At 43.4% G+C, this 22,344-nt stretch overlaps 1 protein-coding gene across 3 annotated transcripts; it reads right to left on the bottom strand.

The window, feature by feature from the left end:
* Positions 1–243: 243 nt before the first annotated feature.
* Positions 244–21,689, bottom strand: CDK7 (cyclin dependent kinase 7). 3 transcript variants are annotated; one of them, XM_053296404.1, is made up of 12 exons: positions 21,479–21,684; positions 19,012–19,071; positions 16,886–16,919; positions 14,812–14,879; positions 11,830–11,898; positions 10,017–10,127; positions 9,090–9,208; positions 6,180–6,279; positions 6,009–6,095; positions 5,376–5,525; positions 812–959; positions 244–480 (listed from the first exon to the last, which is right to left on the bottom strand). In XM_053296404.1, exons 1-12 carry the CDS (start codon positions 21,536–21,538, stop codon positions 455–457), a joined length of 1,032 nt encoding a protein of 343 aa, XP_053152379.1. In that variant the 5' UTR covers positions 21,539–21,684; the 3' UTR covers positions 244–454. The 3 variants fall into 3 exon arrangements, with proteins under 3 accessions (XP_053152379.1, XP_053152380.1, XP_053152381.1); XM_053296405.1 differs by lacking the exon at positions 6,009–6,095 and having other exon boundaries at positions 21,479–21,689; XM_053296406.1 differs by lacking the exons at positions 10,017–10,127; positions 11,830–11,898 and having other exon boundaries at positions 21,479–21,687.
* Between the last annotated feature and the right edge of the window lie 655 nt (positions 21,690–22,344).

Below are 22,344 nucleotides of genomic sequence, written 5' to 3'. Positions count from 1 at the left end.
CTCTACTTCTGAAGACACACATAGAGTGTACTGTTTGATCATTCAAGAAACAAATGAACACACAGTTTGGCATCTGTTCTGGGTGTGACAGATACTGGGGAAATGAACACTAATCTGTACACAGACTTCTAATCTCTGCACCTGGGATTTATTTACAATTTGCCAGCCCTCTGGACATTTGTACTACAATATTTCATTCAGCAGTCCCATGTACTGAGTTGCCTGTATCCTAACTAATGCATCTTATTAAACAGCATTTTACACTTTATTATTCTTTTTAAAAAGCAGCAATAAAAATACATGGTTTTAGAGTTGAAACACTACATACATTTTACATGTTTACATTTCCAAATTTAGTTTTAATTCATGTTCAGTTGACATCTGAAGTTTCACATTATTTGGTCTGTTCATATTTCAGCAGCAGAAATATTCAATATCCATGTTTCCACAATAGTCAAAATACCAATTTTTTTGGTAACCCTGGGGGGAGGGGGAGAGAGAAAAAATCAATGCACATCAATATAACAAGTCACAGCTAAATTCAAGATTGATTGTACCTGATGCTTCTCAAAGTTTTACTACAGTTCCAACAGATAATTCAAAGTTTTCTCAATGGACTAGAATAGATTTTTAGAATTGGAAGGTACCTTGGAAGTCTTCTAGCCCAACCCCCCTGCGCAGTGCAGGAAACCATAAATATTTAAATTTGTCCAGACTTGCAAATTATATGTTTCATTACCTTTGGGCAAGTAATAAAATGGTGCTTTTTAAAAAAACAATCAATGAAATCTACCAAGAATTGCAATGTTACCTTGATCTTTTCCATCTGTTCTTTTCCTCTTTAAATTTGGAACTGGATTTTGTTGCTCTTTCAATGCTTCTGCAGGACATTTTGGTCTTGGCAACTGGCTTCCCGGCGTTGGTGCTGGTCGGTTACTAAAATACTTGTGCTTCAGTGCCTTAGAGAACAGGGAAAGAAAGAAAGAAAAAGAAAGAAAGAAAGATGTGTACTTCACATTTGATTGAATTCATCTACTCTTTTAAAAGTGCTAATCAGGAATATCATGTGGCATGGGATGGGGAGCAGAGGGTTTGGACAGCACAACACAGCAAATCCACTCATCACACATTACCACAGTGAGAGACGCTTTCCCCTCGACAAGCCACCACTCATCCACTGAGCCAAGAGCTCCCTCCTCTTCCCCAACAACTCTCATCACCGAGGAGTGCTTGGCACAAGAGCTGCTGCAGCTCCATCCCTTTCAGCCTGAGCTAACTGGGGCAGCTGTGAGCGTGCTGTGCTGCATGATGGACAGTGATGGCAGGCCGTGTGCCAAAGACTTCGTAGCATTGAGAGGTACTGGAGTGGGAAGAGAAGGCTTGCTTCTTACTCTGGCAGAGGTGATAAAAAGGCTTCCCCCCCCCCTTTTCTGTGTAAACCGCTTTGAGAACTGTTCCCTGAAAAGCAGTATACAAATAGTAGTGAGTATGAAAGACTTCCTTGGTTATTACCCTCCCTCTCCAGCTCCTCACAGTTCCAGAAGAGTTGAGCCTAGGAGGAGCCACTGCAGCTGCCCACATGGTTCTTCTGTTCCAATCAGCTCAGGTGAGAAGGAGCAGGGGGTACCGGGGGAAACAGCAGCAGCTCATGTGCTGGGCACTGCAGAGGTGTTGGGAACGGTGGCCGTCTTAGACTCCTGTGCCCTTTGGAACTGGAGAAGGATTAGGGGTCACTTCCTACTATGTAGACCTGACGTTTGCCTCTGGGGCATGGCCTTTCAACTAGAAATTAGGTCACTCAACATCTGTGAACTCCTGTTGGGTGGCAAGAAAAAGGGAGTGGCAGGGCAAGAATGAGTCTAGAGACCCTTGGGCTCTATTTCTTATAGAGATACAGATTGTGTACAAATGGGGACCTCACAATAAAATGCTGCAGAGTATCTCCATTCCCTAGGAGCGTTAAGTGTTCAGGAGTCCAGTCAGCCTAAAACAAAAGTGCTGTTTGGAGTTTAGAAAATGGGGAACCTCCCACACAACACACAGAAATGAAGCACACCAGTTCATCAAGCCTTTACAGCACAATGGGAAAGGATTCCGAAGAATGGGAAAGGGACCATGTTCCTCACAATGGCCCCAACAAGAACATTTGGAGGTGGTGGTGGAGGAATATGGCAGCAGCCAAGAAAAACCACTACAGGCCACCACCACTACAGGGAGGGGGGCAGTGAGGGGGACTCATCTGTCTAAGAGGGGGCCCTGGAGAGCACTTTGCCAAGAGCCTCCTCAGACCTGAGACTGGCACAGAGTTGATGCCTAAGAGGTTTATTTGAGCTATGCAAGACTAGAACAAAGCATTTGTGGTGAATCTGATGAAATGCTTGCAAAGACAGCATTCAGAAGAATGCTCCAAGACTGAATAGAAGGGGCGTGTGAGAATCAGGAATACAATACAATCCAGTCATCCGCTCTGGCACTATTGTGCTCATAAAAGAGTTAACAACTAGTTTTGTTAACTATGCACAGTAAGCAAGTTTGCTGCAACCATCCTAATCTTGCTATACATTTTTTGATGTCCAAAGTGCTGAATAAACTGTGTATCTATGGTCTATGCCAAGAAAAATATGCAGTGAGCAGTTAGAAGAAATGGGAGACCACAAAGAACAGCCACAGTGAATAATTACAAGTTCATGGAAATAAAGGGGCACAAGTGATCCCATGTTAAAACACATCTCCAATCTGGGTGGCTGAGGAAGAAGGGCTGAAGCTCCTCTTTGCTTGAGTGGCTTTACATATGAACATAAGAACAGCCCTGCTGGATCAGGCCCAAGGCCTATCTAATCCAGCATCCCGTTTCACACCAGATGCCTCCAAGAAGCCCACAGACAGGGCATGAGGTTCTACAAGGAATTGGCTTAAAAAAAAAATAGATCTGAAGACCTCAAAATATAGGTCCTTTCATGTTGCAATACTCTGTACTTGCAAATAAGTCCCATTTGAACTCTCTGTGTAATGAGCTTCCAAACCAACTGCATAGGTTCAGGCAGTGTTAAACTATGGTGACAGATGCTGCACTCTGCTACAGCCACCCAGACCACTTACCACACAGACTTCCCACCCATGGCAGGCCTCAAAACAGATGGGAGCCATTGGCTTGGGACTCAGTTCCTCCTCCTCTGCACAAGTTTCAGCTCCTTCCTTGTTAAGCCACAAGGGCATACATGCTCCCTGGCTTTTAAGTGCTGACCGACACATTCGCCTCATCTTCTCTACAGCCTCCAACAAGAGATCTGGTGCTAGAGAGATGGAGCCACGACTCCCATCTCTCCCCTCCCCGCTTATTTTCTGGTCTTCTGCTGCTGCTTCGTTGGTCTGCTGCTGGGGCAACAAGGCTGGTCGCATTGGTCAGCTTGCCAGGGTAGCTAGTCTTGTGGTAGCAAGCATAATTTGTCTCCTTAGCTAAGCAGGGTCCAACTTGGTTGCATATGAATGGGAGACTAGATGTGTGAGCACTGAAGGATATTCCCCTGAGGGTATGGAGTCGCTCTGGGAAGAGGAGAAGGTTTCCAGGTTCCTCCCTAGCATCTCCAAGATGGGGCTGAGAGAGACTCCTGCCTGCAACCTTGGAGAAGCCACTGCTGCCAGTCTGTGTAGACAATACTGAGCTAGATGGACCAATGGTCAATGACTCAGTATATGGCAGCTTCCTATGTAGCTCTTCTCTCTCCAGCTGGGTGGCATGGTTTGGCCAGAAGTTCAAGTCATCCCTAGACATCTGCATATCTCATATCATACAGTGCTGTCCATTTTACCTTACCCTGAAGCAGCTACCAGAATACAAACTGAAAGACCAGATGAGAACACCAGAAATGGTTTTTGGCTTACTAGCACTTGAGATTATGAGGGCAGTATGAAAGAAGCAGGGAACACGAAAATAACCCTGGCAGCATTAATGAAGACTCAAGCAAAGCATTCTCCAGCAGGACACAAAACTGATGTTAGGAATCCAGGAAGCTGCCTCAAACTGAATCAGATCATTGGTCCATCTAGCTCAGTATTGTCTACACCGACTGGCAGCAGCCCTCCAAGATTTAAGGCAGAAGTCTTTCCCAGCCCTACCTGGAGATGCCAGGAATTGAACCTAGGATGTTCTGCATGCAAGGAGACAGTCTGAGCTACAGCCCCATCTTACAGCAGATATCACTTAGATGTAGTTACTCATCCAAATGCTAACCAGGGCTGATCTTGTTTAGCAAAGGAGACAATTCATGCTCGCTACCACAAGACCACCACCTTAAGTAGCGCAGCGGGGAAATGGTTGACTAACAAGCAGAAGGTTGCCGGCTCGAATCCCCGCTGGTATGTTTCCCAGACTATGGAAAACTTCTATATCAGGCAGCAGCGATACAGGAAGGTGCTGAAAGGCATCGTCTCATACTGCGCAGGAGGCGGCAATGGTAAACCCCTCCTGTATTCTACCAAAGAAAACCACAGGGCTCTGTGGGTGCCAGGAGTTGAAATCGACTTGAGGACACACATTACCTTTGTCTCAAGACCAGCTCTCCTCACTAAGTGGAGAGATATGTCAAATGTCTAAAGGAGCTGGAGTAGAACCTACTTGTGCTAATCTGTGAGAGCGGGATGCACTGGCATCCCAAGCTTAAAGAAAATCAAAATGGGATCAGCTTGTCAAGCACATATTACAGCAGCTTCATTTAGCTTAGCCCAGTGGTTCCTTTGCACTAAAATAATAATAATAATAATAATTATTATTATTATTATTATTGTTGTTGTTGTTATTTTAATTTTTTTTACATTTATATCCCACTCTTCCTACAAGGAGCCCAGAGCAGTGTACTGCATACTTGAGTTTCTCTTTCACAACAACCCTGTGAAGTAGGTTAGGCTGAGAGAGAAGTGACTGGTCCAGAGTCTATTATTATTATTAATTCGATTTCTATACCGCCCTTCCAAAAATGGCTCAGGGCGGTTTACACAGAGAAACAACAAATAAATAAGATGGATCCCTGTCCCCAAAGGGCTCACAATCTACAAAGAAACATAAGATAGACACCAGCAACAGTCACTGGAGGTACTGTGCTGGGGGTGGATAGGGCCATTTACTCTCCCCCTGCTAAATAAAGAGAATCACCACATTAAAAGGTGCCTCTTTGCCAAGTTAGCAGGGGTTGATCCCATCATGCTGGTGGTTCAAGTTCTGTGGGCACTCTGGCCTTTAAAATGGGGATAACCATAACACTGTAGGCTGCTCTGAGCTCCTTGGAGGGAGATATAAATAAATAGACAAGCCTGTTATAACACAAACAAGCCATGCAACAAATTTCAAGGGTATGGTGGCAGCAGCAGGAATTAACTACCTGAGTAGCCGTGACCCTGGTAGAAGGATTAAAGGTAAACAAGTCCTGCAGCAGTTCTAGCAAGTCATCCCCAGCAGCACTGAAGATGTGATGAAGCGGCATTCCAGGGAAACTTTTAAAAGTCACGTAGTCGGGAAGATTGGTCATCCCCTGTTGGGGAAGGAAATTAAATAGTAAGGAGAAAGTCAGAGAACTATTCATTCGCTCTGGAATGAATAGTTTTTTAAAAAAGTTAAGCCATCATCCTCATCCGTTAAGTGCACATTTAGGATTCACCTCTAGTCAAATCAGTTTCCATCAACTCTTTCTGCCAGTTTCCATCCCAGCAGGGCTGCACAACTTCAGCCCACCAGCTGTTGGACAACGACTCTATTCACCCTCAGCCAAAATGGCCAATCGTCAGGGGCACTCTTCCCTCTAATAGAGATTCCCAGATGTTGTTCACTACAACTCCCAGCATCTCCAGCTGCAATGGCTTTTGGCCGGGGATTCTGAGAGTTGTAGTCAACAATATCTGGGAACCCTTGTTAGAGGGAACACTGGCCAGGGGTGAAGGGAGCTGTAGTCCAGCACTAGCAGGAGGGTCAAGACTGTGCAGCCCTGCATTAGAGGTTTGTTAACCAAAACACGTACAGGCCATTGCTCCTCTGTTGGAGTACCCAGGGTTTCAAATATCTTGGTGAGCTGATCAAGGTCAGAGTCTCCTGGCAAAAATGGCACCTGTAGCAACACAAACACAATGGCTTTGGAAATTGTAGTAATGCAGAGCTTTGATTAATCAAACACACTCCACTCAGGCCTTACCCTTAGCAGCAATTCAGCCAATATGCAGCCCACTGCCCACATATCCACGCCCACACCGTACATTCTAGCACCAAACAGTAGCTCAGGGGCTCGATACCATCTGAAAAACAAAAGACAGAGACCTGCTACATTTCCCCCCTTCATTGATGATGTATGCCTTCAATACAAATGGCATTTCATTATGTCTAAAGATTTACACCTAGCCTTATTTTTCCTCTACGAAGATGATCCAAATAGATAGCATAGACCCTTTTGGGAGGTGAAAGGGTAAGAACACAGTCCTCTACATCAACAGCCACTATCCTGAAATTCAGCACCCTGTAACAAAGATTTGTTTAAGGGGGGGAAGACCTTCCAAGGAAAAACCAGAGCAGACTTTCCACGATGCTATCTTGTTTGTGGTCGGAAAGAAACTGGAGAAGGAAACTTCTTTCTAACAAATGCGCTGCGTGTGCAGGGGTACTGTGGTGGAGCTGAAGTGTCATATGGCACTTGGCGTCTTCCTAAGGAGGCTACTATGGAGGTGCAGGACACATTCAGTGTACCTCCAAGGATCTTGACAAGGATGTGATGGAATGAATTTAAAAAGGTGAACAGAATTCATCCCTTCATACCAATTGTTCAAAATGGTGCTCACTGCTAAAATCATTTCAGCAAAAAGAATCCTAGAACTAACAATGCAAAATATCAGACAGACAGTGTCTTGAGAAATCCTTCATGTCACACATCACTGAAGTGTTTGCCACGTGCCACATCCCAATTAGTAGCTGACCACTGCATGAAATGAAAAGCACCACTCCAAGCAAGCGATCAGGGCTTCCTTCCTCTTCCATATATGTCGACTGGGAGAAGAGAAACAGCAGCCACTGCACTGCTGCTGAGCTAGATACCTGCCCTGACCAGATCCAGTCTATTCTATCTAAAAGGAGTCAGGCTGACTGAAATGCAGGCCTTCTAACACGGCAGTGGAGAGTAAAAACAGATTCTCGGGGAACATCACTGTATGGGAGGGGGCAGGAAGTGAGACAGCCCACATATCTGTCTGTTCCAGCAACCACAAATTCTTGTAGAGTATTATATAATATACAAATGTATGGAATTTATTATTAGTGGCCAACTAATGCGAAATTAGATGTCTTGCCAAGTTCTGTCTACTGCCCTCAGATCATACATTACAATGATCACCGTGTTTGTTTGGACTATGTAGAAGCACCAGGAATCTCTTCCTTGTCCAAGTCATCCTCTTAGTGAGTATGTTTAATTTAGGGAGACAGACATCCCACATATATAGAAGCTCAGAAAAAGCCAAGGCTACACTGTTAAAAAAAAACCCCACCCTCTCTTATTCCTAGGGCCAAGCACCAGATCTTTACACTCTGCTTGCAAAGACACACAAAAGTCACCTGTGAGTTAAGTGAGTAACGTCTAGGACTACCCTCATGCTCATAATCTACTTGCAACTGCAAACCAGGCCTGGTACAAGGCAGGCTTATTGCCAGCAAACTCCAGTGTTGTGTCCAATGACTGTCAGACCACGGAAACAACTCAATTACCACAAGACCGAGTTAAGCCATCGTAATGCAAAGGCCATATAACCACAGCGGTCTTATCTGTACATTACCAAGTCCTTTCCATATGTGCTGAACAAGATTATTCTCAAGTAGCAAAACACTTTCGATTCCTGTTTCTATAAGGAGGTATACATACACCTTAGGTTACAGTATAATTTCCATAAACTGTTTTATCTATTTTAACCCGGTAAATTGTTACTAGACATTAAAATGAGCTCAGCTGGTAGAATACAGGTGGTCCTCGTTATCCACAGTCCTGGCACCCACGGTTTTGTGTATCTGCAGCTGGGCAAAGGAGACTCAACCTCATTATACAGGTTGAAAAAATGGTAAAAATTCACCTATTTGAGGTTCTTAGGGAGGCTGGAAAGGATCTCTGAGGTATTTTCTGGCCACCATTTTGCTGAATGGAGCCGTTTTGTGGCTCTTTTGTAACCACTGCCTCTCCCGCCACAATTTTTCATGGAAAATAAGCGGAATTGAGGGTTGGGAGGGGGCACTGCTGAACAGCTGGAGACCTGGAGAGCATGACAGTACGTTATTGCTCTTACCGTATTTTATGGAGTATAAGACGCACTTTTTTCCTTGAAAAATAACCGCCCAAATTCAGGTGCATCTTGTACTCCGGGGAGAAGTTGGAAGTTGGGCTTGTCGGGAAAGCGAGGGGGGGAGGAGGAGGAGGAAGGGCAAGCAGGGAGGATTCGCTTCCCACCTCCCTTCTTCTCTCGCTGGGGCCTGCTGGGAGCATCCTAGTCAGCCCGCCTGCCGCCCCCTTCCCCAGGCTCCCTCCGGTTGCCGCTCCGGTGCTTCTGCAGTGAGGGAGGCTGCTGCCCGCCGGTGACCACGATGAACAACAACCAGCGGCTGCCGCCGCCGCGGGTCATCAATGTGGGCTCGCTGCTGCTCACCCCGCAAGAGAATGAAAGCGAGAGGACAGAGCGGGGCGCGGTGGGAGGGCTTGGAGGGGAGATGGAGGCGAGGGGAGAAGGAAAGCTCAAAGAAGGAAAGCTCAGAAGGAAAGCTCAGAGAAGGAAAACTCATAGGGAAAGCTCAGAGAAGGAAAACTCTCAAAAACTGGATTAAATTTAAGGTGCGTCATATAGTCCGTAGCGTCTTATGGTCCATAAATTACGGTATTTGCACTTTTAAAAGCTTAAAAAAAACTTTTTAATCTACCCCCCCACCTCCAATTCCCATTCACTCAAGGTCTCATTAACCACGATTGTAGCCAAGAACAGAGCCCCCACGGATAATGAGGGCCACCTGTATTTGTTTTGCTACCACCACCTACATTAGCACTTGGGCAAGTAGCTGAGACTGCTAGGCTCCTCTCTCTTACCTTGTTACTACTTGGTGTGTGTAAACTCTATTGGGACTTCCAAAAGATTTTGCCAAACCAAAGTCAGCCAGTTTTAAAACTCCACTTTCATCTAGCAATAAGTTGTTTGGCTTAAGATCCTTAAGAGGAGAAAAGACAGACAGAGAGAGAAATATGCCACAAGTGAGTGTAAATATTGACTTGTGTTAAAGAAAATGATTTATAGGATCATAAAACTACTCATCGTCAGAAATAGGTTTCACTTAAAGCAATGGAACGAGTAAGTAAATACGCAAAGGACTGAGATGCCAGGTAGAAACTACAATTACCAGTTTAAGTCAGACAATGTTCTTCATACCTATTTGTGCCTCTGAAATTAGAAAGCAGTTTTTCAGGACCAGGGCCTCAGGACTTGCTCTGCTAGCAGATAAGAGCTTAGAACCACCACAATGTTATGTACCACACGTAATGGCAATGCATGATGTTTTTCCTACCATTGCAGGCAGTCACACGGACGTTATTACTGGTTACTATGGGAGTGGGCTACTCAAACATGCTGGATAGTCAAGGTGATGTAATGCAATTATACTCAGTCTGTTTTGGGGGACATTGGTTTTACCCTTCAGAAAGATCCTACTACAGTCATTAGCTCACTCAAAAATTAAGACAACCAAAACAATCAGTTACAAACTGATTACAAGGTTAGATTGCTTTGGGATTACTACCACCTTGTACAAGAACAACCAGCATGTTTTAAATTTAAATATCTCTATTGTATCTTGTTCTACAGTACATCTATTAGCAATTTCAGTTTCACAAGCAGCCTTTTTTAAAAATCAAAAACATCTGAAGACTAGGTTTGGGACACTGACATGGATCAACATCACTTAATATGAGCAATTTCTTATTTGCTCAGGGACCATTCACTGTGTGTCTAGATTTACTTACCCTATGAAGAATCCAGTGTTCATGTAAATATTCTAAACCCTGAAGTGTCATCAACATGTATGCTTTGATGTGAGAGGGTGTCAAAACAAGGCTAGTGTCCTTAATTATAACCTGTTAACACAATAACACATTTTTATGGTAAAGCAAAAGGTTTTCTTTAAAACAAATTAAATCAACATGCTCATCCTGAAACATGTAGTTTCCAATAAGAAAGAACAAAACCTTAAACTTTCTCTAGAGTGCTTTGGATAAGTCAACATATTTTATCCAATCTTCTTATAAGGGCTTATAGAGTGATTGCTGATGCCCATATTTTCAGGCATATTCACCATGGGAAACATATTATTCTGTAAAGCACCATGGACATAGGAACATAGGAAGCTGCCATATACTGAGTCAGACCATTGGTCCATCCGGCTCAGTATTGTCTACACAGACTGAAAGCAGCTTCTCCAAGATTGCTGGCAGAAATCTCTCTCAGCCCTATCTTGGAGATGACAGGGAGAGAACCTGAAACCTAGATGCTCTTCCTAGAGCAGCTCCATCCCATAAGGGGAATATCTTACAGTGCTTACACTTCTAGTCTCCCATTCATATGCAACCGGGGCAGACCCTGCTTAGCTAAGGGGACAAGTCATGCTTGCTACCACAAGACCAGCTCTCCTCCTTGGGGAAAAAGCACAGGCCAGGACACCAACACAAGGAAGTGTGTATGCACGTGTGTATAGATATATAGCTGGCAAGCTGCTTGGGCTTCACTCACTGACATGAAATTCTCAGAACAAACCGTGAAAGTCAGAAACATGCTGTTTGGCAGGTAGGTTCCACACCCTGCCCATGCTACCAGAAAAATCCTAACTTTTAGGGTGGGCTAGAAATGTAAATAAACAAACAACCCCCTAGAAAATGCAAACAACTCTCCCATTGGAAAAGCATGGGGAATTGGGCCTTCCAACAGACTTTGGTGGCAATTTTTTCGAGTACTTTCACAGGCAAAAAGTGAAAACACAAAACAAAGGTGCTCAAAAGGCACCTTTTCACATGGTGGCTCTTTAAATTTAGCAAGGGGAGAGCAACTAGCCCTATTCAAGCCAGCAGAGCACTTCTCCGGTGGCTGTTGCTGGTGTTTTCGTCTCCCTTATGTTTTGTTTTGGGTTGTGAATCCCTTTGGGACAGGGAATCTTCTTGTTTAATCTCTTTTGCTATATAAAGAAAGATATATAACACATTTAATAATAATTACTTGCCATTCCTAATAAAGCATCCATTAACTTCAGTTACAGCTATTGAAAGCTTTGACTGTACACCCATTTCCTTTTGCAGCTGCAAAAAACCCACTATACAAGTTATTCATGCATGTATCAATTATCCTACTTAATGTCCCCATGGTCATGAGAGGATTATATTATTTTGAGGCCTTCAAGAGCGCCTTAAAGACCCATCCTTCTAGCCTGGCTTTTCATGATAACTAGTTTTGATCTGATTTAAATATTTTTATTTTATTTTTATTGTTTTATTGTGGGGTTTTTTTAAAATTATTTTAATGCAAACTGCCCTGAGCCACTTTAGGGAGGGTGTATATAGATCAAAGAAAGAAAGAAAATATTATCCAAGTCCTTTATGTGGGAGCTAGTGGCTCCAGATTTGAGAAGTGCCATCCCGATGTCCTCTCTTCAACTCTCTCATGACTTTCCCCATGACCTTTGGGTTCAATAACTGGGGCGGGGGGAGCACTTAGTATTAGCCAAATATTCACACCTGGAAAAAGATAGATTTCAAGGAAGTGAACAGTTCATGGTATAAGCAGTCTTACCTCTAAATCTGTTTCCATAAAATCAAACACTAAACTAATGTTGGATTTGTGTCCAAATGCATCAAGAAGCTGGAACACATTAAAAAAAAATTAACATGTTATTGTTTCTTAATATAGGTTTCAAATCTGATATAGAATGCCTTGATTATCTACTAGACTAAATTCAGCATCGCACCAAGTTAGGGCTAAAGAACCTTTACTATGGTTTGGAGTGATGTCTGAATTAACAGGCCATAGTTTGTGTGTTTGTGTGTGTGTGTGTGTGTGTGTGTGTGTGTGTGTGTATAAACTTTTGTCTCTGGGCGGTTAACATAAAAACAATTACAACACATATAAAAGTTAAAACAATGCAACAATTTAAATACAGCCATAAAATTAAAAACAGACAATTTTATAAAGCTGGGAAAGCTTGGGTGAAAAGATGGGTTTTCAGGTGTTTTTTAAAAACTGCCAGAGATGGGGAGGCTCATAACCCAGCAGGGAGCGCATTCCACAATCTCGGGCCAGCGACCGAGAAGGCTCGTCTCTGTGTAGCCACCAGACGAGTTGGTGGTAACTGGAGACGGACCTCTTCAGATGACCTCAATGGGCGGTGTGGCTCATAGTAAAGAAGATGCTTTCTTAAATACCCAGGGCCTAAGCTGTTTAGGGCTTCGTAAGTTACAACTAGCACTTTGTATTTTACCCGGAAACCTATTGGCAACCAGTGTAACTCCTGAGAAATCAAGGAGAGGTGTGGATCCAGAAGTACTCCCAGACTGCGAACCTGTTCCTTTTGGGGAAGTGTGACCCCATTTAGAACAGGTAGATCAAGATTGTCTCTGGAGTTCTGACCCCACACAAAAAGTACCTCTGTCTTATCTGGATTCAGCTTCAGTTTATTCTCCCTCATCCAGCCCATGACTGCTTCCAGGCAGGCATTTAGAGAGGATATGCCAGCTCCTGAAGAAGTTGGCATGGAGAAGTAGATCTGGGTGTCATCAGCGTACTGGTAACACCCAGCTCCAAATCCCGATGATTTCCCAGCAGTTTAAAGTAGATGTTAAAAAGCACTAGAGAAAGTAAAGAGCCTTGAGGAACACCATACTTAAGCTCAGATCTCGAAGAGCAACAGTCTCCAATCAACACCATCTGGAATCTGTCTGAGAGGTAGGAGCGGAACCACTGTAAAACAGTGCCTCCCACCCCCAACACCCTCAGACATTCCAGAAGGATACTATGGTCGATAGTACTGAAAGCTGCCGAGAGATCCAAAAGGACCAATGGAGTCACACTTCATCTGTCAATTCCCAATTGGAGATCATCCGTCAGGCCAACCAAGGCAGTCTCCACCGCGTAGCCCACCCGAAAACCAGTTTGAAATGGGTCTAGATAATCAGTTTCCTCCAAGACTAGTTATATCTGTTGTTCTAGCTTTCAAAAGCCTTTGTACTGGAGGCACAGGATGGAAGAGCAGACAGAAAAGGAAAGCACAGCAGCTCCAACCATGGTTTGTACAAGTCATGGTTTGATGCAATGTCTGGACTCATTCTATTGCAAGTCAAGATTTCATCAGAAGGCAGCTGAAGCTAAGGGGCAATCTACATGTTGCTGGAGCTGAATGCTTCTCCTTTGCCTTTCCCCCCACACTGCTCTGGTAACCCAAGTATGTCAAAATCACATTGATTTTGGAAAGTTATGTGGTTCCTTCTTATGCTGTTATCCAGGACGACAGTATTCATTTCAGAAGGTACCATGTTATTCATTCTCTCCATGAACTTCTAACATATAGACATTAAATAAACCTTAATTTTATACTTAGTGTTTTGTTTTACTGTTTTGTTTTTACCTGTATACAGTACTGCACTGTTTTTATTGTTTCAACTGTTTTATTGTGAGCTGCCCCAAGCAGTATTGAACTGGAGGGCAGGATACAAATATTTTAAACAAATAAATAAATACTGGAATGAATGAGAAGAAGCAGTTCCCACATTTGGCTAACATACAGATTGAGCTAAATATTTCAGTGGCTTTTCCTAAGTTATCATTCCATATCCTGTAAGCCTAACTCTTCTTAAATGGATCATTATTTGCTCATTTAAAAAGAAGAGACTAAGGCAGGGGTGTCAAATTCAATTGGGTGGTGGTCCGGATTTCATTCTGCTGCAAATCCAGAGGGCTGCACACAGGCTTGCACCAACTTCTGTCACCACACACCCGCCTCATAGCTTCTCTCTTCCTCTTTCTCCTCCCCCCATTTCTCTCATTCTCTTCCTTTCTTCCTCCCTTGTCCTGCCATTTAAATTAGTTGAATGCACTACTTTTACACCAGAATATCTCAGGGGAAAATTTATTTTATTTTCAAAAGAAATTCTGAACATAACCATCGTATTTTAAAGGTTAATATTCTCAACAGGTTTTTAGCACTCAATCAGATCAATAATTGCAAAGCATCATCATGCCCCAAGAAAAGCAGAACCTCTTTTTCTCCTCCCTTACCCTCCACTCACCCTATTTTCTTTCTTCTTCTTCCTCCCCCTCCCCACTTTTTATCTCTGGGTCTCCCTCTTCTGGGATAGCTTCGTACACTGAAAAGCCTGAAGGAGGAGTAGGGAAGGAGAGAGGCAGAGGGGGAGAAAACTCACGGCTTCATGCCACGCACGGGGTGTTTGGAAAAGAGAAATAGCAGCACTGGTGGAGGTGACGGGGGCGGGGAGAGAAGGAAGCCTGCCGGTCGAATAGAAATAAGTATGTGTTGCATCTCCTGCAGCGGTGGGGGGTGGTGGTGGTGATGAGGGTGAGAGAAAAGCGGAGGCACTCATCCTGGCCTCATGCGGGCCAGTCAGTTGACCTCCACAGACCTCATCCGGACCACAGGCTGGTAGTTTGACACCCCTGATCTAAGGCTACTCTTACAAAAACAGCAGTTTTTAGCCAGTTGCATACATAAGTGCACAGAGGATAACAGAACAATATTCCCTTCAAACAGCACTTCATACTCACCCCAATAATATTTGGATGGCTAAGCTCTTGTAATAGTTTTATTTCCCTAAGGGCTGTTCTGTTAATACCTGGATTGAAAGGAAATATGAAACAACAAAATCAAATCATTTCTCAAAAGACAAGTAGTTTTGTGGCATCTTAAAGGTCCCAAAGTCACCCTGGATAAGGGTCAGCAAGGGTCTTTATCTCAGTGGCTTATGCTATATACTCTTTCTAGCTTCATGCCTATGAAGTTATGGGTTCAGAAGTCCCCCTGATTTCAAAGTCCACCTGGCCAAGGCAAGCAGATCCCTGTACCTTGGAAAATTCTTTTTGAGAGTGGCAGTAGCTCAGTTGTAGAGCAGACAAAGATGCTCAGTTCAGTCCCTGCCATCTCTGGTTAAGAAAGAGGGTGGCAGGGCTGGGAAAGACCTCTGCTTGAGATCTTGGAGAGTTGCTGCCAATCAGAGTACAGTCTTGAGCTAGATGGACCAGTGGTCCAACTCTGTGTAAGGCAGCTTCTTCATGTTGAAAAAGCTCTGTTGTATATAAACGTTTGTAACAAGAACAGACTTTTCAAAGTTTCTGATTAGACTCAAGCTAAGCTTCACAGGTTCTAGGCAAGAAAAGTAGTCCAGGCCACTGTACTTCCAATGCCATCAATTCTGAGGGAGGAAAACAGTAAGAACGCTAGTGTTCAAAGGTCAATATCTCTTTGCAGATGTCCTGAGATAGAACACTTTGCCAAAATTTCAGTATTTCTACACAATGGAACATGGGAAGCTGCCATATACAGAGTCAGACCATTGGTCCACCTAGCTCAGTACTGTCTACACCAGGCCTGCTCAACTGAGCCCCCCCAGCTGTTTTTGGACTACAACTCCCATAATCCTCAATAGCCAGATATTATGGGAGTTGTAGGCCATCATCTGCAGGAGGGCTGAAGTTGAGCAGGCCTGGTCTACACAGACTGACAGTTGCTTCTCCAAGGTTGCAGGCAGGAGTCTCTTTCAGCCCTATCTTGGAGATGCAAGGGAGGGAACTTGGAACTTTCTGCTCTCCCCAGAGTGGCTCCATCCCCTAAGGGGAATATCTTACAATGCTCACACATGTAGTCTCCCATTCATATGCAACCAGGGCAGACCCTGCTTAGCTACGGGACAAGTCATGCTTGCTACCACAAGACCAGCTCTCCCCCTAGTGGAGGAAAGTAGCAGCAGAAATAACAGATAAAAGCAGCAGACATAAAATACATCTTTCTTGCCTCAATAATCAAAGGGCAAGAAAGCCTATTTTGGCTAGAGCACCAAGATAGTTTAGAAATTGTTATAAAGCATAGTCTATGAAAAAGAGGAACAAAGCGAATCAATAATACACAAAAATTTCCAAAGCCTCTTGAACCTCTTAAAACATAAGCCAAAATCCAAAATAAGAGCTAAGCATGTTTAAGCTCAGTGCTTTCAAAGAGTTTAAGCTTGCTTACCCTTATCTACCCAAATCGAAGACAACCCTGAATTTAAAATGACCCCCTTTAAAAGTAGAGGTTAGGTACAGGACAGGTTATACCTGCATTTACTCAAAAGTAATGGGCTTTTGCATTTCAGATGACCTCCTGATTTCCAATATAAAAAAACTTAGAAAAACCCTAGTCTTGGATTTAGGGAAATAGAGTAATTCTGTAGGACGTGGCCCTGAAGTATTAAATGAAACATCTGCATTAAAAAAATTACATTCCACTTAAAACGATGTCTAAGATCAAAAAGATTCAAAAACACCTCCACAAAGAAAAAGCATAACATTATTTACCTATATCACCAAAGAAACAGAATTAATCTGAACTTATCTCTCTTCCATCCAGTTCCTGTAACACAGGGCTGCTCAACCTTGGCCCTTCTACAGATGTTGGCCTGCAGTTCCCATAACCCCTGGCTATAGGCCACTGTGGCTGGGGATTATGGGAGTTGATGTTTAAAAACAGCTGAGGGGGCCAAAGTTGAGCAGGCCTGCTATAACGCCACCATTTTACCAGTATAGTACCAGGATTCTAGAGTTTGTAAAATAATTAGTTCCACATTTGAGGATTTCAAGTACTTACCATCTTTAGCTTCTGATCTATGTCCAAGTTTAATCTAAAACAGAGTATTGTTTTTATTAAGACAATCTGTTTATTACCAAATGCAAGCCATACTGTTCCATAAGAATCTAAATAAACTTACAGCCCAAACCTATGCATACTCACTTGGAAATGCAATAAACTTTACGCTCAATTAAGTGTGTTTAGGGATGTAACCTTATTTTACTTTAAATAGGTCTTGGATCTACAAAAGCTGTGCACAATTACATGGGCATGGCCAATACATTGTAATATGAAATTCTGTAAATACTCCACAGAATGAACACAGTATGCAGAAAAGCATAAGAACATAAGAACAGCCCTGCTGGATCAGGCCCATGGCCCATCTAGTCCAGCATCCTGTTTCACACAGTGGCCCACCAGATGCTGCTGGAAGCCACAGAAAGGAGTTGAGGGCGTGCCCTCTCTCCTGCCATTACTCCCCTGCAACTGGTACTCAGAGGCACCCTGCCCTTGAGGCTGGAGGTGGCCCAGAGCCCTCTGACTAGTAGCCATTGATAGACCTCTCCTCCATGAAGTCATCCAAACCCCTCTTAAAGCCATCCAGGTTGTTGGCTGTCACCACATCCTGTGGCAGAGAGTTCCACAAGTGGATCACGCGTTGTGTGAAAAAGTACTTCCATTTGTTGGTCCTAGACCTCCTGGCAATCAATTTCATGGAGTGACCCCTGGTTCTAGTGTTGTGTGAGAGAGAAAAGAATCTCTCTCTCTCTCTCCGCTTTCTCCATGCCATGCATGATTTTATAGACCTCTATCATGTCTCCCTGCAGACGTCTTTTTTCTAAACTAAAAAGCCCCAGGTGTTGTAGTCTTGCCTCATAAGAAAGGTGCTCTAGGCCCCTGATCTTCTTGGTTGCCCTCTTCTGTACCTTCTCCAGTTCAACAATGTCCTTTTTAAGATGTGGTGACCAGAATATGCAATACTCCAAGTGTGGTCGCACCATAGTTTTGTATAAGGGCATTATAATGTTAGCCGTTTTATTTTCAATCCCCTTTCTAATGATCCCTAGCATGGAATTTGCCTTTTTCACAGCTGCCGCACATTGAGTCGACACTTTCAACGAGCTGTCCACCACAACCCCAAGATCCCTCTCCTGGTCCGTCACCGACAGCTCGGATCCCATCAGCGTATACTTGAATTTGGGGTTTTGCAATGTGATTACAAGCTGAGGTCCAACTATGTACAGGATTAGTATATTGTCGTCATGTTGCTGAGCCCAAGATGTTCTCGTTTCAGTTACCCAGTGCGACAACTCCTCAACATCTTTTGAAAACTAACATATGATATTCAGTACAGCTATGGAGTGTGACAAGATTTGCCTTGAATCTGCTTAAATTCTTATTTCTCATCATAAAAGAACCACAAAATATACCATCTCTGTTGCAGTGGCTTTCAAGCTTTTCATCTTTAGGAAACCATTTCACATGCACTGTTCTGCCAAGAGGCCTCTTTTACCTCTGCCACAGAACCACAGTGCATTATGGAAGATTCTGGGAGAGGTTCCAGGGTGCACACCCAGTTTACATGTGGCACTGGCCAGGCTTGCTGGGCATCACTAGATCTGATCATGTAACCTAGTGCATATCCCACACTCTCTTGCACCTGAACACTGCAGGGGAAGATTAGTAAAACGAACAAACAATTTTGGCGGAAATTCTTGAAGTTAGGGTTTCTGAGAATACAATATGAAAACCATGGCTCTGGAGTTTCAAGATAATACAAATTAGTAGCCAAATACTATGTTAGTAAAAGAGTGAACAATTTGCTGAATTCAAATACCATGCTTAAATATGACTTGGCCACAATATTTTGTGACCCACCACAACTTCAAAATCAGAGCAAGGGTTTGAAGTGGGCTTGTAAACGATGATTTGACTTAATGCCTGAATTGACAAGCTACAGTTATGACCACTGCTCCACCTCCAGAGCCCACTACTCCTAGTGACAGGAGTGCTGAGGGGACAGAAAATGAAAGAAAAATGTCCCTAAACCATGGTTTACCTGACTGCTTGAAAACTATAGTTTGGGTTCTAAACTATGGTTGGCAAATTATGTCATCAGCACTGAATCAGACTAATGTACTCACCTTTTTAATAGCAACAATTTGATTTGTGTTCTTATCTCTTGCTTTATAAACAGTAGCAAACTAAAGAAAAAAACTTCATGTTAAAAAGTATAGTTTTCTAGTGCTATAACATTGCTACAATTCAGTTCAGTTCCATTTACAAAATTTTTAACTTGCTTTTCTATAAAATATTTCTAGGGCAGGGAACAATAAAGTAATCAACACATTAGATTTTAAACAGCAGTTTCACCTCAAGAAGTTTTGGTCATTCCTTATTTGTCTGTTCTATGAGCTAGTCAGTAATACCAACCAAAGAAAATCAAATGATACTTTTGTACAGAGATAAAGTACATTTGCCAAGTTGCTGTTTCAAACATTACCATATGCAATGAAGCACATATTGGTGAGATTGCTGCATGTAACAATGCACCTTTCCTAGATGGAAGTGCTTTCTATGTAGAAGAAAAGTCAGTGTATTGCGAGGTGCTTCCAGCTTCTCTGATCAGTAAGAAATGCCAGGGGCGGAGTTACATGACAGTTTCCTTCTGAATGAGAGGACACTGGAAACTTAAGGTGCAATTTGCAATATCCGGTTTTGCAATACCCTTTTTAGCATGTTTTAGCATTTGTAGTATGTTCTACATGGTAATATTTTAACAGATCCTTTTGCTGCTCATTCTCCAGCTTTTGTCCAAAGCCTTCTGGATAAGCAAGAGCAGGTCAGACCATATAGCCTGAAATAGCATCCGAATTACAAATTTTTGAGCAGTCAGGCAACTAATTACTCTGTTAATAAGTAGGTAATAGAGAATCTAAAATTACTGTGTGCTGCATTTAAAAAAATGATAAAGTCCAACCACAGCTGGAGGCTGAAGACAGCAGTTGTTCAAACAGTTTGAGCAACTTTCCATGGTACAAATTTATTTTAATCTAGTGTTTCCTCTAGTGAAACCAATGTTTCAGGTTTTTGAAATACCATAAAAAGCCTGTTCACCTGAAGAAAAACTGAGCTTAGCACATAAACAATAATCCCTCCAACGAACAGCCTTCAAATAGCGGGGGGGGGGGGGGGCTTCTTTTTCCAACCTCTTTCTTCCATCTATTATGACAATTCTGAAAATGCAGCCAGGCATATTTTCATATCTCTGCATACAGAAGGGCTTGACAGAAATGAATAACATTATAGTACTCCTTAGCATTTAAAATGTATGACATATATTATATTATTGCAACCCTGTATGCTATATTGCAAGTCTATATGGTAGGACAGCATTATTTATTCATTATTACATTTTAATAGAGAGCCAGTGTGGTGTAGTGGTTAGAGTGCGGGACTAGGACCAGGAAGACCCGAGTTCAAATCCCCATTCAGCCATGAAACTAGCTGGGTGACTCTGGGCCAGTCACTTCTCTCTCAGCCTAACCAACTTCACAGGGTTATTGTGAAAGAGAAACTCAAGTATGTAGTACACTGCTCTGGGCTCCCTGAAGGAAGAGTGGGATATAAATGTAAAAAATAAATAAATAATAAAAATAAATAAATTTTATATCCTGCTCTTCCTCCAAGGAGCCCAGGGCAGTGTACTACAAACTTAAGTTTCTGCATTGCTATCTCCATCCTTGCAAAGGGCCTTACTTAAAGCCAGCTAGTGAGGCAATATTTGAATCGGGAGCCCGATTCAGATGTCATGTTGTATGAGTGTACAGATGTATTTACATATTAGTTTGAATGACTGAACCTGTGTTCATTTTAAAAATGAACCTGGATACAGGTCCTTCAAATGCACAGTACATATAGGAAGTGTACTTCTGTACCTGCATTCAGCATAACATGTGACTGACTGTACTTGTGTACACTGTACACTTGCTTCATGAGTGTTGAATACAACATGTAAATGGGCCTAAGAAGATCCTGGTTAACAGTTCAACCTCTTAAAGCCTGTTCCGATGTACACAGGACAGATCTGGGAGTAAGGACGCATGGGATTGCAGTCTTAGCCACAGCTGCATTTTAAGAAGTCAGGGGACTTTTAAAGGGAAAGAAGAGAAGATGACAGCAAGCTAAAGAACTAGTAATCACACAGCGGGGAAATGACTTGATTAGCAAGCCAGAGGTTGCCGGTTCAAATCCACGCTGGTATGTTTCCCAGATGCTGAAAGGCATCATCTCATACTGTGCGGGAGGAGGCAATGGGAAACCCCTCCTGTATTCTACGAAAGAAAACCACAGGGTTCTGTGGTCGCCAGGAGTCAGTCGACACCACGGCACACTTTACCTTTACTTTACCAAACGTGAGTGGGTAAAAGCAGAAGGAAGGGGCCCTGTTTGCAAAGACATTGTGCACATTCTTAGCCCACAGACAGAAGGCAGGCGAGGCGAACCGCACAGTCCCAAGCAGCCATGGGGCGAAAAAGTATCGTGAGAATGGCAGACGTTTCTGCGCCAGTTCACCCTGCAACTTGTATACACAGTCCAGGCCCTTCTTACCTGCCCTTCGCCCAGGAAGTCCAGCTTTTCATAGCGCTTCGCACGCGCTCGGGCATCCATCCCGAGAAAAGTCGAGTAAAGGGCAGAAACGATTTGAAACCTTCCCTGCAGGAATTCTCCCCACTACCACTCACCACCACACCGCTTCCTGATTCCCTCCCCCGCCCCCGACCGCCGGCCTCGCCACAGCTCTCGCGCATGCGCCGCACGCTAGCCAATGAAGGAAGGCTCTGCCCGCCCTAGCAACAGTTTCTAAAACGAACTCGAAGCGTTTTCCAGGAGGCGCTCCGCCCCAATCTCGTTCGCATTCGCAAGCTCTGGACCACGCCACGGGAAAGGCACTCGACGCATGCGCACGGGCAAACCCTGGAGCAAGCTCCAGCCAACGATAGTCGCAATGTTGCTCTCTGTGCGCTCCACTGTTTTGCTTCTTTAAAGTTTGCCGTCGAGTCGTTGCTGACGCCTGGCGACCACAGAGCGAAAAGGCGAAATATACGCTCCATTAATGGAAATGTTGTAAACCTTGTTGTAAACCGCCTAGAGGCTAAGTTTTGGGCGGTATGAAAATGTGCTAGCTAAACAAATAAATAGCAACTTTATAGGTGCTTGCTAAAATTAGACATACGTTTGTGCAGGAAGTTTAAAAAGCACACACACATTTATGCTACTCTGTCTCCATTTCTTCTACAGCTAAGATGTACCACCAATTTCCAATATCTCTTGAGATGGCGACAAAGCAGAGATTAAAAAATACTTTACACTAATAATTATATACTGGCGGGGCCACACCTATATTACAGTATTCTTGCTTAATCCACACAGCTCTTTCTTTGTCACAAACCCGAAAACATTCCTGTGTCACAAGC

Source organism: Hemicordylus capensis, chromosome 2 (genome assembly GCF_027244095.1).
Source record: "Hemicordylus capensis ecotype Gifberg chromosome 2, rHemCap1.1.pri, whole genome shotgun sequence".
Classification (NCBI taxonomy): domain Eukaryota; kingdom Metazoa; phylum Chordata; class Lepidosauria; order Squamata; family Cordylidae; genus Hemicordylus; species Hemicordylus capensis.
Note: the sequence above shows the minus strand (reverse complement) of the source record. Positions and strands in the feature narration are given on the sequence as shown.

What these genes read in the sequence shown, in the direction of transcription:
- CDK7 (XM_053296404.1), bottom strand. Translation starts at nt 21,538, where the DNA reads ATGGATGCCCGAGCGCGTGCGAAGCGCTATGAAAAGCTGGACTTCCTG. An exon ending in ACTTCCTGGGCGAAGGGCAG is followed by an intron (nt 19,072 to 21,478) that starts GTAAGAAGGGCC and finishes TTTTTTCTTTAG; the next exon opens with TTTGCTACTGTTTATAAAGC. An exon ending in ACACACCAAGTAGTAACAAG is followed by an intron (nt 6,280 to 9,089) that starts GTAAGAGAGAGG and finishes TTTGTTTTTCAG; the next exon opens with ATGGTATCGAGCCCCTGAGC.